Here is a 15,205-nt window from a genome sequence, read left to right on the forward strand (position 1 = left end):
TCAGGACAACTGGAGATGGCTCTCCAGCTACAAAGAGGGCAGAAGTTAGTTAGAGAGAAAGGCATAAAAGTAGTTAGGAAGAGAGCCCAGCTTCTACTTGTGTCAGGAATTTTCCTACTTGAGGACCCAGATCAATTATGATTGAGCTGAAAATGCCCTAAAACCAAAGAGTAGAAAACTAAGTGGATCTTAAAGACTTGGTCTTAATACAAACTAATCACAGTTGCAGGCTGATACACTGTGATCAGAGTAGCACCTTCATACAAGATAACTAGATTTAGTCTAGTTTCAGTCAGGAGGTATGGGGAAACCAAAATTAAGGACAGGTTTTTGTTTTTTTTTTCCAGAGATCTGAGTCCTTGAACCAGGCAGTCCAGTTCCAAAGACAGAGGAGCCTGCGGATTCTAGCAACTTAGCAGAGTTATTTTTCTCTGTTTTCTAAACTTGTTGCCTGAGGCAAAGAATCTCTTCCTGTAGAAAAGAAGCCTTGTAAATAAGATTGAAAGAAATAGAACAATTCACTCCTCTAGGAAAAAAATCCAAGAAGTTCTGGGGTTTGGGGTCTTTTCTCTCTCCTAGGGGAAGCTATTGTCCATCCCATGGCAGAAACAAGGACTGTTTTCCTAAAATTTCTTTTTTTAAAAAAGGCCTTTGGTCTCTGAAGTAAGTAAAAGAGTATGGCAAAGTCCACTGTCTTCATGAAAAAGTCAAACACACCCTATGACCTCAGTGGTAGAGACAGTGCTGCCCCTTGTTCCAGATCCTCAAGGCCCATAGCCAAGGCCGTTAGCTGAAGCCAGATGCTGAAGTTCAAGTTCGACATTCCACAGTCATGTATGTGTCCAGTAGAACTGTGCCTGGAGGCATCACAGAGACTGGGACCAAGAAATCACTAGCCAGCAGAGGCTATGCAATCTGCATCTGGTGTAACAGCAGCCAGGAAAAGAGACTTGTAGAGGATTTTCCCAGTGAGAGCAAGTGAGGACATCATCAGGAAATATCTCTAGACCTGCAGAATCAGATTGTGATGTTTCCCCTCATATTTGCACCTACACACATGCTTCTTCTTTGTGCACCTTTCCCATTGATGGGTCACGTATTTAGGGAAGACTGCTAGTTTTCTTGCTAGCCTTAGTTTTGAATTTTAATTTAATTGTCTTTACTCAGCTGACAAAGATATGCACATTTATTAAGAATTCATGAGTTAGGACTTTGAGTGAATATGGTCCCATGGAGTACCTTGAACCTCTGTTAGATTTCTATTGATTTGAAGGTTGCCCCCAGTATGCTATGCTAGCAATCAAAGAATTAAACCAAGAATCATTCCTGTTGCTGTGGTTGATTCCATAAATTATGTCTAACATGATCCTAAAGGGAAAAAAAAAAAAAAAACTGTATCCCATATCACCATGCTGATCAGCTGTTAAAAATGTTCCTCCCCTGGGTGACATGATAATAACATCATCAGAAGAAGAATCTCCTCTGGGTCATCTGGCATTGATCTTATTGTCATCCCTCCGGAGTCACCGAGTAAAGGAAGTTTTACTTCTGTGAACTAAATAGATTCTGAATTAGAGTCATTTGATGATTTTGTCTTGCTAAAAACCAATACTAGCTTTAAGGATAGCAGCTGGATGGTGCAATGGATAGAATACCTAGCCTGGAGTCAGGAAAACTCAGCTTCCTGAATTCAAATCTGGCCTCAGACATTTATTACCTGTGAAAGTCTTAATCCACTGGACTAGCAAGCAGCCAAGCCCTCCATTATCTTTTCTGAGAAAACCCCCTGGGCTGAATAACATTTTGTATGCTAGGAGCTATTGTGGTGCTTTTCATTCCCTCTGGATTCCTAGTCCGCATCCTTTTCTTCTGATTTCCTGGGTGTTTTCATGCCAGGTTCTAATATTTTTATTAGGAAATATAACATAATAGTTACATACTTGCAGGAAAAGCCTTTTCAAATTGGACTACACCATTTGAACTGAAATAACTCTTTACCTCCATTTCCATGCCCTTTGTTAGTTGGATCTAACCCATTTGGTATTAGGATTAATGAGGCAAAGTTTAGAGCTAATCCTCATAGGAGTCAATTTGTTTTGTAGTAAGAAAAAAATCGATTTCTTTCCTACTTGTGAGACCCTTAAACTCAGGAAGAAATTTCACAGATGCATGTAATTGTCATAAGGGAATTCAGGTAAGTGAAGGTGAATGTCACTATGTATACCTGTCACTAATTGATAATTACTCAAAATGATGATAAATCAACAGCAACATTCTTTTGTTAGGAGACTTTCCTCAATTCTTCAACAGATATGTATTCTTATTAATGTGGGTTCAAATCTCTGCAGAATGTAATCTCTCCCTGTGCAAATACTGTTCATGCCCTCCAATAAGCATTCATAGAGGAATGCTATGTGCACTAGAGAATTTTATCTTCACTTATCTATGTACAAGTTGTCCATCCTTCTCTTGAATTTGAAATGAAGGTTCTCCATTGATTTGAGTAGAATTATCCATTAACTTGTCCATTCCACTAATATTTATTGACCACCTGCTAGTTACAAGGCCATGCACATGATAAAAAATGATGAAGTAACAAAGATTTCTATGAAAAAAAATGAGATACAAAAAGCAGCTGTTGTATATTCTGAAACACCAGAATGATTTATTATTTACAGTCAGAAAACATCTGTTGTGGTGGTTCAATCATTTTTCAGTTGTGTCCAGCTCTTTGTGATCCCATTTGGGGTTTTCTTGGCAAAGATACTGGAGTGGTTTGTTATTTCCTTCTCCAGCCTATTTTATAGATGAGGAACTGAGGCAAACATGGCTAAGTGGCTTGTCCAGGGTCATAAGGTGTCTCAGGGCAGTTTTGAACTCTGAAAGATGAATCTTCCTGACTCCAGGTCTGGCAGTCTATCTATCTACTATGCAAACTAGCATAATGAAATGTATTTTAGAAATAAAGTCACCACTAGGAGCAAGATGGATTTTCCATACAAAATATCAAAAATTTAGAACTTGAAGAAACTAAAGATGTCATCAAACTGATTCTCTTACTTTATGGATCAGAATGCTAAGAAACAAAGAATCAGAGATTTTTTTCAGGATCACACTAAAAGCAAGGAGGATAAACTGATTAGCAATTACCTGGAAACTGGCTCTTGGGGTTTCGTTCTTGACAGCTTCCTCTGTGATATACTGCCTCTCACAATGCTGAGGTTGTTACTATCCGTTATATTAACACTTTGAAGAGGTCATTGTTGATAGTTCCATTTTATAGATGGGGAATAGTAGGGTAGAAAGATTAAAAGATCAGATCAAAGTTATAGGACCACTCTGGATTGGAGCCAGACATAGAACCTGACTTTCTTTCATTGAATCAATGATAAATTATAAGTCTCCCAACAGAAAACCTTCCCAGCCTAACAGTTGCTACCACATTATTTTTATCTTGATATTCCCAGCACCTAGCTCAGTACCAGGCATATAGTAAGTATTTAATGAATATTTATTGATTCCCATGAAATTACAGGGCAGTATAACTGGGTACATGTGAACAAGGTTATGTGAAGGTAATGACAGTCCTAAAAGAGAATTAATTAAGAATTGATCAACCCAACCAGCAATGGCACCTTTCCATTCGTGGCTCTCATTTCCAAAGCTTTCTAAAAACAAATTTATAAATTCTCTTCAATGATGGAACAGTACAAATGACTATTCAGTAAAGAAGAGTAAAAGGGTCTGAATGGTGTTCAGCTTCTAATCTATATATTGCAGCAAACTCAATTTGTTGCTGCTGTATGGAGGTTGTTGTTGATGGACACTGGTTAAGGAAGGCAAGCAGAACCTGGTAACATGTACTGCTCCAAGAGCCCAAAGGGATGTGTTGGCTCTTTGAAGTCTGTATGGAGGCAGAGGTGAAGATGTAGAGACAGACCACTTCTATCTGAGAACTGGAAGGTGTAATTTATAGAGGACTTAAAGCACTTTATATGTGTTGTCTTATTTCTTCCTCACAACAAACCTTTGAGAGTTGTTGGGAAGATTAAATTGTCCCCATTTTACAGATGAGAAAACTGAGACTGAGAGCATTTAGTGACTTTCAGGGTCACAAAACTAAGAAATTACCATTACAGGGGCTGAACTCGGGTCTTCTTTGTTCCAAATTTGGGCTCTAGGTACTGTGCCTTTAGATACGCCATAATCATTACTGCCACTACCACCATCTTTATCATTAATTTTTACAACTGATCACTCCTCAGTAGCTATGCAGTGCTTAGGCAGATCACTTCATTCAACTTGTTTTCCCTATCTGTAGAATTAGGGAGCTGAGTTGTAGATATCGGTAACTCTGCTTTCTCTAATTTTTAAAAATCTTCTTTCATATAAATCTTCCATCTCACAGAACATAGGAAATCCTGAGCCAATCATACTGTGACCCTGAACCTTCAGCCCATCATCTTTCTGTTCTTTCCTCCTCCTCATGGCCCTTTCATGTTTGTTTTTGTGTCCACTTTAGGGATTTATTCCACTCCAAGGGAATCAGGTGACTGAGCTCCTTCCCAATCCTGAGGAACCAGGGAAGCACCTCTTTGAGATTGCCCCAGGTAGGCATCTACCTTATCTACCTTATTATCTTTCTCTATCTTCAGAAAGGTCAGGCGTTATGATTCCACAGAGAAGATCCCTGGTGATATCAGGTGGACATGATCTCTTGAGAATTGCTTCTGATTTGGAATTGCTGATTACAAGAATAATCAATATCTCATAATGTTTCTATCCAGTACCTAGAATCTGTTTGAAAAAAAATTTTAAATTGTCACTCATCTCTGCATAGTAATTAGCTCCCATCTGTCAGGTAGAATCAACAGAGTTGTTTCATTTTATGGTGTTACCATCAAGAATTTTAAAAATTAAGTAGAAATAAGCAAAACAAAACGTCCCAGTTCTAATCCCTCTGGAACATACCTTAAAGGTGACATGCTTCTATATGCATGGATTATTTTTCAACATTAACCCTTGCAAACCTTATGTTCCAATTCCCCTCCCCCTATCCCTATCCCTTCCCCTAGATAGCAAGTACTCCAATATATATAAAACATGGTAGAAATATGTTAAATGCAATATATGCCTATATATTTATACAATTATCTTGCTGCACAAAAAATTAAATTAAACAGGTAAAAATGAAAAAGAAAATAAAATGCAAGTAAACAACAACAAAAAGAATGAGAATGTTATGTTGTGGTCCACACTCAGTTCCCACAGTCCTCTCTCTGGGGTAGATGGCTCTCTTCATCACAAGATCATTGGAACTATGGTGACATGCTTCTAATAGGTCTGTAATTTCAGCTTTTACTGGACCTGAGGATACATAGTCACAGCAATAATGTTGTTGTTGCCTAGACTCTGGTACACCCTATCATCCTAGCCATAACTAACAAGGCTTGTGTATTTGCATAACTTTCCTGACTGCCTTCCCAGAGTTTGTTAAATTAATTCACACACACACACACACACACACACACACACACACACACACACACACATCTTGGCACCCCAAGCCATCTCCTTTGACCACAAACCCTCCCTGCCATTCTCAGCGTACCAGAGGGTATCTTTCTCCCTATCTCTCCATCCTGTGTCAATGAGTTTATAGATTCACAAAGAGCCCAACCCATGTGCACTCCCAATGATTGCACCGACTTTCCAAATTTAAATATGGTAACTGATATAGTCTTAGAAAGGCCACTATATTCTCTCAACATAATAGTCATACCTGCTCCCTTCTAGCCTCTGAATTCATTCAATTGCAGAATCCCTAAAGGTGTTAACACAAGATGAGTTATTATAACAGCTATTTCCCCTTTGATATAAAACTAGCTCATTTGAAGTTTAGCAAAGTAGGCTTGCACAAGGACAGAGAAAAGTCATCAAAAATCTCACTTATTTTGAGTCTTAGGGTGAAAAGGGGGAATTGCAAATAAGAAGTTAATTTTTAATATCTATCATTTTGACAGTAATATTTTAAAGTTAAAATTAATTTTTAAAGTTCCTTCCAGTTCAGAGTGATTAGGATAATTGTTTTTGAACTCAGTAAAAGTATTTTCTTTTTAAATGGATTTTACAGTGGCTTAAGACCTGAATAAAACTGTTGTCTGCACTTGGGAAGGTGAAATTTGCCTTTTAAGTGAGCCAGTTTCTTCAAATAGACAATAATACACCTAACCTTTATTTGTACTCCTGCTCTAATTAAAAATCATCATTCTTCAGTGTCAAACAATAAACTTTTAATCAATAATCACTTATTAAGTGCCTACTATGTCTTAGGCATTGTGCAGAAATTCAAAAACAGGTAAAAGTCCCTGTCCTCAAAAAGTTTACAATCTAATAAGGAGACAATATGCAAGCAAATCTGTAAAAATCAAGCAATATCCAAGTTAAATAGTAAATACATCGTAATTGTGAGCCATTTTCTTTTAAGCAATTGGTATGACGATTACAAGTCCCTCTGTTTGTAAACTGGAAAGTACTCTTGTTTTTTCATCTCATTCCTACTTCAATGATCTGGATAATTAAATTTCATGAATTTTTAAAAGAATTATGTATCTTAAAGGGCTTCAGAAACTTAATTTACCCCAATATATTTTGTGTAGTCTCCCAATTGCCTGTAAGTAGTCAAATTGTTTTTGCTGTTAGATAAGAGTGCTTTAGAATTAAATCAGAAAAGAAGAGTAGATTTAATAGATCTGGGTAAAGAATAAAATCTATTTGCTAAAATTCTATTTTAAAGGAAATCAATCAATAATAGAAAAGTCATTCACAATGAAAAAACAGACTTTCCAGTCACAAAAGTGTAAATGGGTATTTTACAAATGAGCAAAGTGAATTAGGGATTAAAAAGAATTCTGGAACCAGATGTAATCTCTTCAAGGAGATCAAAACAGTGCCTTTGGTGCCAGTGAAAGGCTGGGAGAAAGGATAAGGAAAGATTTCTAAATGTGTGCATGTCAAAGGCTCATTCAGGAGTGCTTCAAGTTATACAGGTTTTAGGAGTTTCTCCCTTTTTCCTCCAGTTTATTTGCATAAACAAATCCTTCTAGAGAATTCATATGCTCTTGCTAAGGCTAATCTGAGAAACAGAGCATCCAAAATGTTTGTTACTTGGATCAGTCTTTAAGGATCAAGGTAAATATCAGATTGGATATTCATGCATCTTATCTAAACTATTCTTTCTTTCATCCAAGTGGACTATAGGAACCTAGATTCTCTCTTTGCTACCTAAAACTAAGCCTCTGTAACTTAAAGGATACTTCTTTCTCCAATTGTTTGTCCCCACCTTTGGTCAAATGTGGAATCACAGTGATAACAGCTTTTGGCTATAGTTTAAAGATTACTAAAATATTCTTTGTGGTGCAAGTTCTTTCTTCAATAGCAAAAAAAAGTTTAGATCATAGTCATCAATAAATAGCATCAACTCATGGATATTGTATATCATTTTTTCATATTCATTCTCAGTATCAATCTGAAAAAGTACAAACTCAAATCTTCAGGTATAATTATTTTTAAAAACTCAGAATTAAACTTAATGCCCAAGTATCATAATAAATTAATCCTAAATGCTTGATAATATGTATTCCTTTATTCCTTTTAATTGTTTTTTTTTAACTGTTCTTGGTGTTTTTGTTCTGTTTTACATTACGTTTAATATAAGTGAAAATCATTTTGGGAATAGATAGGGTACAAATTGCAATAAATAAGTAAATATTCCTTGACTTGATGATTAGATTATTGCCTTTGACATGAAAATATTAGTAAGTTTTATTCTGAAATTCTTTATTTCCAAATAACTTTAATATGGGCTCACCTGGCAGTATATGAAAATGGTAGTCTTTGATGGGAAATGATTGCTAAAATAAAAAATGAGAGTAATTTGAATATGCACATATGGATATATGTATGCATATATAATACAAATCTATGATGAAAAGTTGATAATTCCAGGATGAATATGGGCTGCTTTTTTAACCCAATAACCAAGAGTTTAGAGCAAAATGATATCTAACAAAAGAAGAATAAGAGAATGTTAATAAAGCATGCATCTAGAGACCACAGTTTTTAATTGGCAGAGAAAGCATGATCTGTGAGAGAAGAATGATTGATCAGCTGATAGATTATTTTATGTTCTGCCTCTCGAGTAATTCATATCTAATAATATCTCAGCTTTTTAATTTTTTTGCAGCTGTTAATAATATGACATTTCTTATTGTGGGGACTGTGTTGAATCAATCTAAGGGTTTAATAAGAACCACAAAAGGACTTATAACACTAGAACCAATAATATGGAAAGAATAATATTACATGACAGTAGCTATAGTAATGACAATAACAAAACCACAACAACACAACAAAAATAATGACATGGTTATTTTGGTGCTTTAAAGTTTGTGTAATATTATATATTTATTATATCATTTGAGCCTCCCAATAATTATGTGAGATGGGTGATAGGTATGGATATTATCTCTGCTTTCTAAAGGAGCTACCTGTGACTCAGAGAAGAAACTTGATTGACTGTTGTCACTCAGCAGGAAATTTTAATCAAAGGAAAAAGAACTTGGACCTTGACCTCCCTGCTAGAAGGCTATTCTACCCACTAACCATGTTGTTGCCTCAAGTTTGGGGGTATTAATAACAATTCTGTTTCACTGAAATAGCAATATCACAAGGTTAGAATTTGCCTTTATTTTTTATGGTCCATTCCTAAGGTACTTCTTGGAACAGAAGATCAAAGAGGTAAGAAAAGATGGCTTGACAATGTGTCATTGAGCCCCCTTGTGCATTCAGAATCTTTAAGCAATCCGAAAAGTATGGAAAATAGGGATCTTTATGTGGACTCAGGTGACTCTAGGGTGGCTGAAGGTTAGTCCTTCTGGTCCAAAGACCAAGATCTGTATGAGTTATAAAAGTTCTTAGAATCTTCAATCAAACTTCCCAAGAAGCCCCTGTATGGAGATGAAAATCCAGAGTCAAGATGGCAAAGTGAGAAATGAACCCTAGGAAGCCCTCCCAAATTCCCTTCCAAACAGTTGCCTCAGAATTGCAGGGAAACAGCACATCAGCCCAGCAGGAAAGGTCTATCTCAGTGGGAGGGGAGGGGATCAAGGTCTTCAGCAGTCATCCTCACAGCAGGGGCCCTGCTACAAGGCTGGGGCAATCCCCTAGCGAGACCCTAGCATCCTGCAAAACAGCAGCCCCATAAACAAGTGAACAGTCTATGCATGCAGCAAGATCCCAGACCAGTGGGGATCCCACCCTCAGCACAATCCACCATTGAGCCCTTGACCCTATTGCTGACCTGCACTAAAGGCCCACTCCCTGGGGCTGGCCAGCAGAAAACTATTTTTCCATAGCAACCAGCAGTAGGCTCCTACCCCTGGGGAAGACTAGCAACAAATCCCTCCTTCAGGGTTAGCCATTAGAAAGATTCTGTTATCATAGTAACCCAGCAGCAGGGCCCCACCCCTGGAGCAGGTCAGCAGCTAAACCCCATATCCAAGGGAGGCCAAAGTGGAGACCCCACCCAGTCTCTAGTATGAGCCAAAAACTGCCTGTCCTCCAGAGAAAGCAAGCAACCAAACCATGAAGGCCTTTGAAAGTCATCAGTAAGACCCAGAGCTCCAGCACACAGACAAAAAAATCATCAACAGTGCAAGACCAGAACTGAAATTCTCATCTAAAAACACCAACTCACAAAAAAGGCAGAAAAATTAGCCATCTCCTCCATCCAAAAAAGATTTCAACTATGTGAGTGATAGGAAGGATCAAGGTATAAATGTAGAAGAGGACAATAGTGTCAAAATGGCTACATATGAAGCCTCAAAGAAAAATGATCTCAGACTCAAAGAGAACCCCTGGAAGAGCTTTAAAAATTATTTAGAAACACAATAGGAAAAAAATGAGAATAGTGCATGAAAATTATGAGAAAAAAGTTAATAGCATAGGAAAAGATACACAAAATTTTATTGAGGAAAATAACTCCCTAAAAAATAGAATTGGCCAAATGGAAAAGGAAATATAAAAGTTCACTAAAGGAACTATTCCTTAAAAATTAGAATTGAACAAATCAAAACTAATGATTCTCTGAGACATCAAGATACAATAAAAACAAAATAAAACATTTAAATAGGAAAAATGTAAAATTTCTCATTGCAAAAATAATTGGTCTAGAAAAATAGATCCAGAAAAGATAATATAAGAATTATTGAACTATCTGAAAGCCATGATCAAAGAAAAAAAAAAAAAAACTGAACAACATCTTTGAAGAAATTCTCAAAACTTTCCTAATATATTAGAACCAGAGAGAGCAAAACAGAAATTGAAAGAATCCACTAGTTACTACCTGAAAGAGATCCCATGATGAAAACCTCCAGGAACAGTATAGCCAAATTCTAGAGCTCACAGATAAAGGTGAAAATATTGCAAGCATCCAAAAAGAAGCAATTTGAATATCATGAAGCTACAATCAGTATTATACAGATTTTAGCAGCTTCCACATTAAAGAACTGGAGGGCTTGGAATATAATATACCAGAAGACAAAGGAGTTAGGATTATATATATATATATATATATATATATATATATATATATATATATATATATATATATATATATATATATATAATTCTGAACCCTAAATATTTCACCTCTTTGTCATGGATAGCATGTTTCCTCATTGATTATGGAATTATAAAGGATCAATGTACTGATTTTAGATCCTTTAGGTTTCAAAGTTATTTTTACAGTGCTGTTGTTATATATTCTCTTAGTTCATTTCATTTCATTCTTCATCTATTTATACAGATCCTCAAAATTACTCGTTTTTCTAATGGTATTGTTATAATATAAATTATTCTTGTGGTTCTCTTTACTTCAAACTCAGACTTTCTAACCCTAAGTTGATGGTTCTTCTCAGTATTTGATGGTACTTAATTAACTTCAAATCATTGTCATAGTACTTTTATCCTCAAGCATTTTTGGAAACAATGTCGCTTGCAGTTGCCGGGTGAACAGAAAAGGTGATCAAAGTGCAGCCACACAAATTGGACTCAAAAAATGAGGTGTGAGCATAAAGCACTCAGACTGATTTTTTATGATACTTGGTATAATGATTCTCTTCAGGGGCACTTTTATATGAGAGAACCAAAAAGTATTTTCAACAGAAAAAAATGTTGGAATAGTACTATTGGAATCTTGTGTTTGTATTCACATACATATATCTGTTAGGACCTAACTAGACCAATACACTGAATTTTATACAGATAATAATTCTAAATACAGGGTATCCAAAAAATTTCAGAGCAGTTGTAAGTTTTAATACCTTAATACCTCCAGCTACTGTGCAAAGGCACAACACTTAATTTTTTTTAAAGATATGCAATCTAATAGATGTTCAAGTAAGACTTAGTAAATCAATCAATACTTCTAAAATTCCAAATTAAATTCTAAAACCTAAATTATTTTTTCATCTGTGTTCAAAACCTATGAAGTTCTATGGGAGAGATCACTTTTATTGAAAATGCTTCTAGTTAAAATTTTTGCTTTGATGCAGAACATAGTTTCTTAACCTAAGAAACCAATCAGAGTTTCAAAGGTCAGAGATAACATATGATAACTCTTTCTAATGCCTACTCTTCCAAGTAATCAAGATCTGTGTAGTTTAAATAAATATGCTCAATTTAGAACCTGATACACTTTCCTTTTTCTCTTTCTTTCATATTTCTTTTCTTGCTTAGGTCTTTAACCAAGGCCACCTCTACTTTGATCCCTCCCTTCTGCTTTTTCTCCTTCTGTTTCTCTTTTTCTGTTAGTTCCATGTTTTCTCAATTCATATTTTCCTCTACTTCCCTTCTATTTTCTTCCCTTTTCTCATCACTATAACATCAATTCATCCTAACATGTATTATTATTATGTACCATGCTAAGTGCTGGGAATATTAAAAAACAACTAAATGATTTTTTCCATTGAATGTTTACATCCTACTAGAATATTACATTGAAAATTTTAAACAATTATTGTTTATTTATATCTCATTCTCTTCCAAATCCTCTGCAATACAGATTCTAGGTTCACTGGTCGAATGAAATCCTTAGAATATGAAGCTAGAGGAAAGAAGGGACTGTTTTCACTTTTTTTATATTCCCAATCCTTTGTACAGTCCAGGACACATTATTGCTCTTGTTGCTAAGTCACCTTAATACATAGAAAGCACTATTAAATGCTTATTGACTTTCTGAGTTCAAACTCTGTGACTCTCTGACAAACATATGGTTCCATAAGCACAGTCTCCTACATTTATAAAAAAAGAAGAGAGACACATGCTCAACTATTGAATAAACATTTTATTTTCCCATTTCTTAATCCATAATGTAGGTGAGGTAAGCACCTTATATTTCTTTAATGATCCCTGAATTAAATTTGTTAACTTGTCTGTGACCTCTGTTTAGTTTTTTTCCTTATGAGTCAGGGACCCTTGGTGTAAAAGAAAAAGTTGCCTTATTATAAAAGGGATGGTTACTTTTTCAGTATACTATAAAAGAGTTTCTAGTAATTTAACCTGAATTTGTATTCAAAAGGGCACCACATTTTACTATTCAGGAGAAAGAAAACAAAAGAGAAAAGAATACAAAGAAGCAAGAGCCCTAGCAAAGTCAATAGTGAAGATAGGAAGACAGTTTATTGAGCTTTGATTATCTTTTTTTTCTTCCACAACTCTATTTTGTACATTATATGTTGTCCATGACATAGACCAGTTTAACCTTTCCTTTTATTCCCTCATAATAATTTCTTGTATTGCATCTAATCATTATTTTAGTACTTCGAGGATTTGTGATTTCTCCCATGTAGACATTACCCATCTTGGGTGGGGGGAAGCATGATGCAGAAAAAAGAATGATGAAATTGAAGATACAGAACTTTGGTTTGAATGCCCACTCTTCTGTGTGATCCTAGATAAGTCACTTCTCATTTCATTTCCCCAGTTATAATCTGGAGGAGCTGAATTTAATGATCTCAAAGGTCTCTTCTAGCTCTCTATCTCTGTTATTATGATCATCAGATGCAAAGCAAACAAACAGCTTCTAATTACCTTAAAAGATGATGTCTGTGAATTGGTGGGAGAGAAACCTAATGTTAAAGTGGTGATAAGCCTCTGCAAATTTAGCTATCCTGGTCCATAGAAGACAGATACATAAATCATGTAACCATAGCACCAATCTTACATAAATGTGTTTCCAGAAAGTAAAATATAAACATTACATTAGAGAAATCAGTTACATAGAAAGAGAAGTCACAATTTCATATTGCATAGTAACAATGGCTTCAAGGTCTACGTGCCCTGTTACCATTAAATTTCTTCCGCCTCAAATTTGTAGTTTTGAGTCGGTCAACCTGTATTGACTCTCCTTTTTTTGCATTATAGGGTTATTTATCTATTGCGAGCTGTCAGTAAAGACTCAAATTTCATGCAAGAACCTAAGTACTAGCTGGCAAATATATAATAGTATTGCAGACCATACCCTCTTGGCAAAATGTCACTTCTCAGAGTCATCAGTTAGACAAACTCTAGCAACAGTCTAGGGTAGCAGCTATTATAAATAATTAGTTTGTATTTCTTATCTTTATAGCTGATGGCAGAGGGCTTACTGGAAGAGGGACCCTGTTCTGGGATAATGATTTGCAGCTTCCAGGGTTATTACATTACCGAAAGCACATGTATCTTTCAGCACCTGGACAGTGTTTCCTTAGTTCTGACAGCTTTAGACCATGGACAGTACCTGGATTTTACCACCTATTTCCTAATGCAGTCAAATGCAAATTCCTCAACCTGACATTCATATCCTTTCATGATATGACCGACCTAACTATCCAGTCTTTTGTCTCCTCTTTTCTGATACAATCCTCTCTCCATTTCAGATGCTTTCCTTTACTGTCCCTCCCACACACCATCTCTGTTCCCATGGCTACAACTCCTTGGTTTATCATGTCTTTCCTCTCCTTTATGCTTATTAATATTTGCCCTATCTATTCCTTCAGATCACAATTCACTTGCTCAGGCAAGCCTTCTTTAATGAGGTCAGGCCACCCTCCTTTTCACCTTTTAAAAAAGAATTGTGTTTGCTTTTATTGTCTATGCCAGAAAATTGACATTTTATCACGTACTGTCCTAGTAGCAAATTATCTATATAAATTTAGAATTTTTACACTCAATTCATAATAAAACTCTATAGAATATTCTCCTGTTTAGTTTTTTCTACATGTCTGTCTTTTGTCTTCTCAAATACATAATTCTTTGTGGAGGAAAATAGTTTATGCTTTATATTTCTTTCTTTATTTCATAGTAATAATGATGATAAAAATAATTGTGTTTATATAATATGTTAAGGTCATTAGAGCAGGAAACCTGGATGACACTAAATCATATGAGAATAGAATGACCAGATAATCCATGAATTGAACTAAATTTCAATTTGAGCAACAGGCAAAGCAAGCGTCTATGCTAACCAAAAGCATTATCAGTATGGAAAGGGCCAAATGGTGTGAATACAATGACCAGCTTTGGAACAAGAGATTTGTTATAATAACTGCCCCCTTCAAACTATGATGACCAACCAATTAAGTTTCACTTTGAAGACGCATAAAATAATTACAAGGTAATAGGATTGACTTTCTAAGAATCTTACTGGAACTTATACAGCCAAATCAGTATTCTCTTTCAAAGAAATAAATTTTAAAAATCATAAACTTGTTCCAATACTCCATTATTGCTGAGAACATGCCTGGGTTACTTTGTGAAAACTGGATTTAAAGCCAGATTTCTGGTAAATAAGGAAATTGGTCATATTTTATAGTGGATTCTCATTTCTTTTAAACAAAAATGGCATTGCCTTGCTTGATCATTTAGCTTATTCAGTAAGTATGACATACCAGATAACTTTTGTTATGTGACTTAAAGAAAAAGGAGTTCATTAGTCAAGGAAGAGGTTTCTGGGATGAGTTAATGGAGAAAATGCATTTGAGATAATCCTTGAGGAAGTTAGGATTTTAGCAGAAAGAAATTGGTAGAAAGAGCATTCTAGGCAATAAACTTGAATTAATAAAGGCACAACTATTGAAATTTTGAGAATCTGGCAATGACAATG

General features: G+C 35.5%; 1 protein-coding gene across 4 annotated transcripts in view; it reads left to right on the plus strand.

The window, feature by feature from the left end:
- ARHGAP22 (Rho GTPase activating protein 22) overlaps positions 1–15,205 on the plus strand; it is a 400,236-nt gene that overhangs the window by 129,184 nt on the left and 255,847 nt on the right. For all 4 annotated transcript variants that reach the window (XM_074296121.1, XM_074296123.1, XM_074296122.1 and 1 more), the window contains exon 3: positions 4,523–4,610. In XM_074296121.1, coding sequence (XP_074152222.1) covers positions 4,523–4,610 — 88 coding nt within the window. The remainder of the gene's footprint in view (positions 1–4,522; positions 4,611–15,205) is intronic.

The sequence above is a fragment of the Sminthopsis crassicaudata genome, chromosome 2, assembly GCF_048593235.1.
Source record: "Sminthopsis crassicaudata isolate SCR6 chromosome 2, ASM4859323v1, whole genome shotgun sequence".
Taxonomy (NCBI): domain Eukaryota; kingdom Metazoa; phylum Chordata; class Mammalia; order Dasyuromorphia; family Dasyuridae; genus Sminthopsis; species Sminthopsis crassicaudata.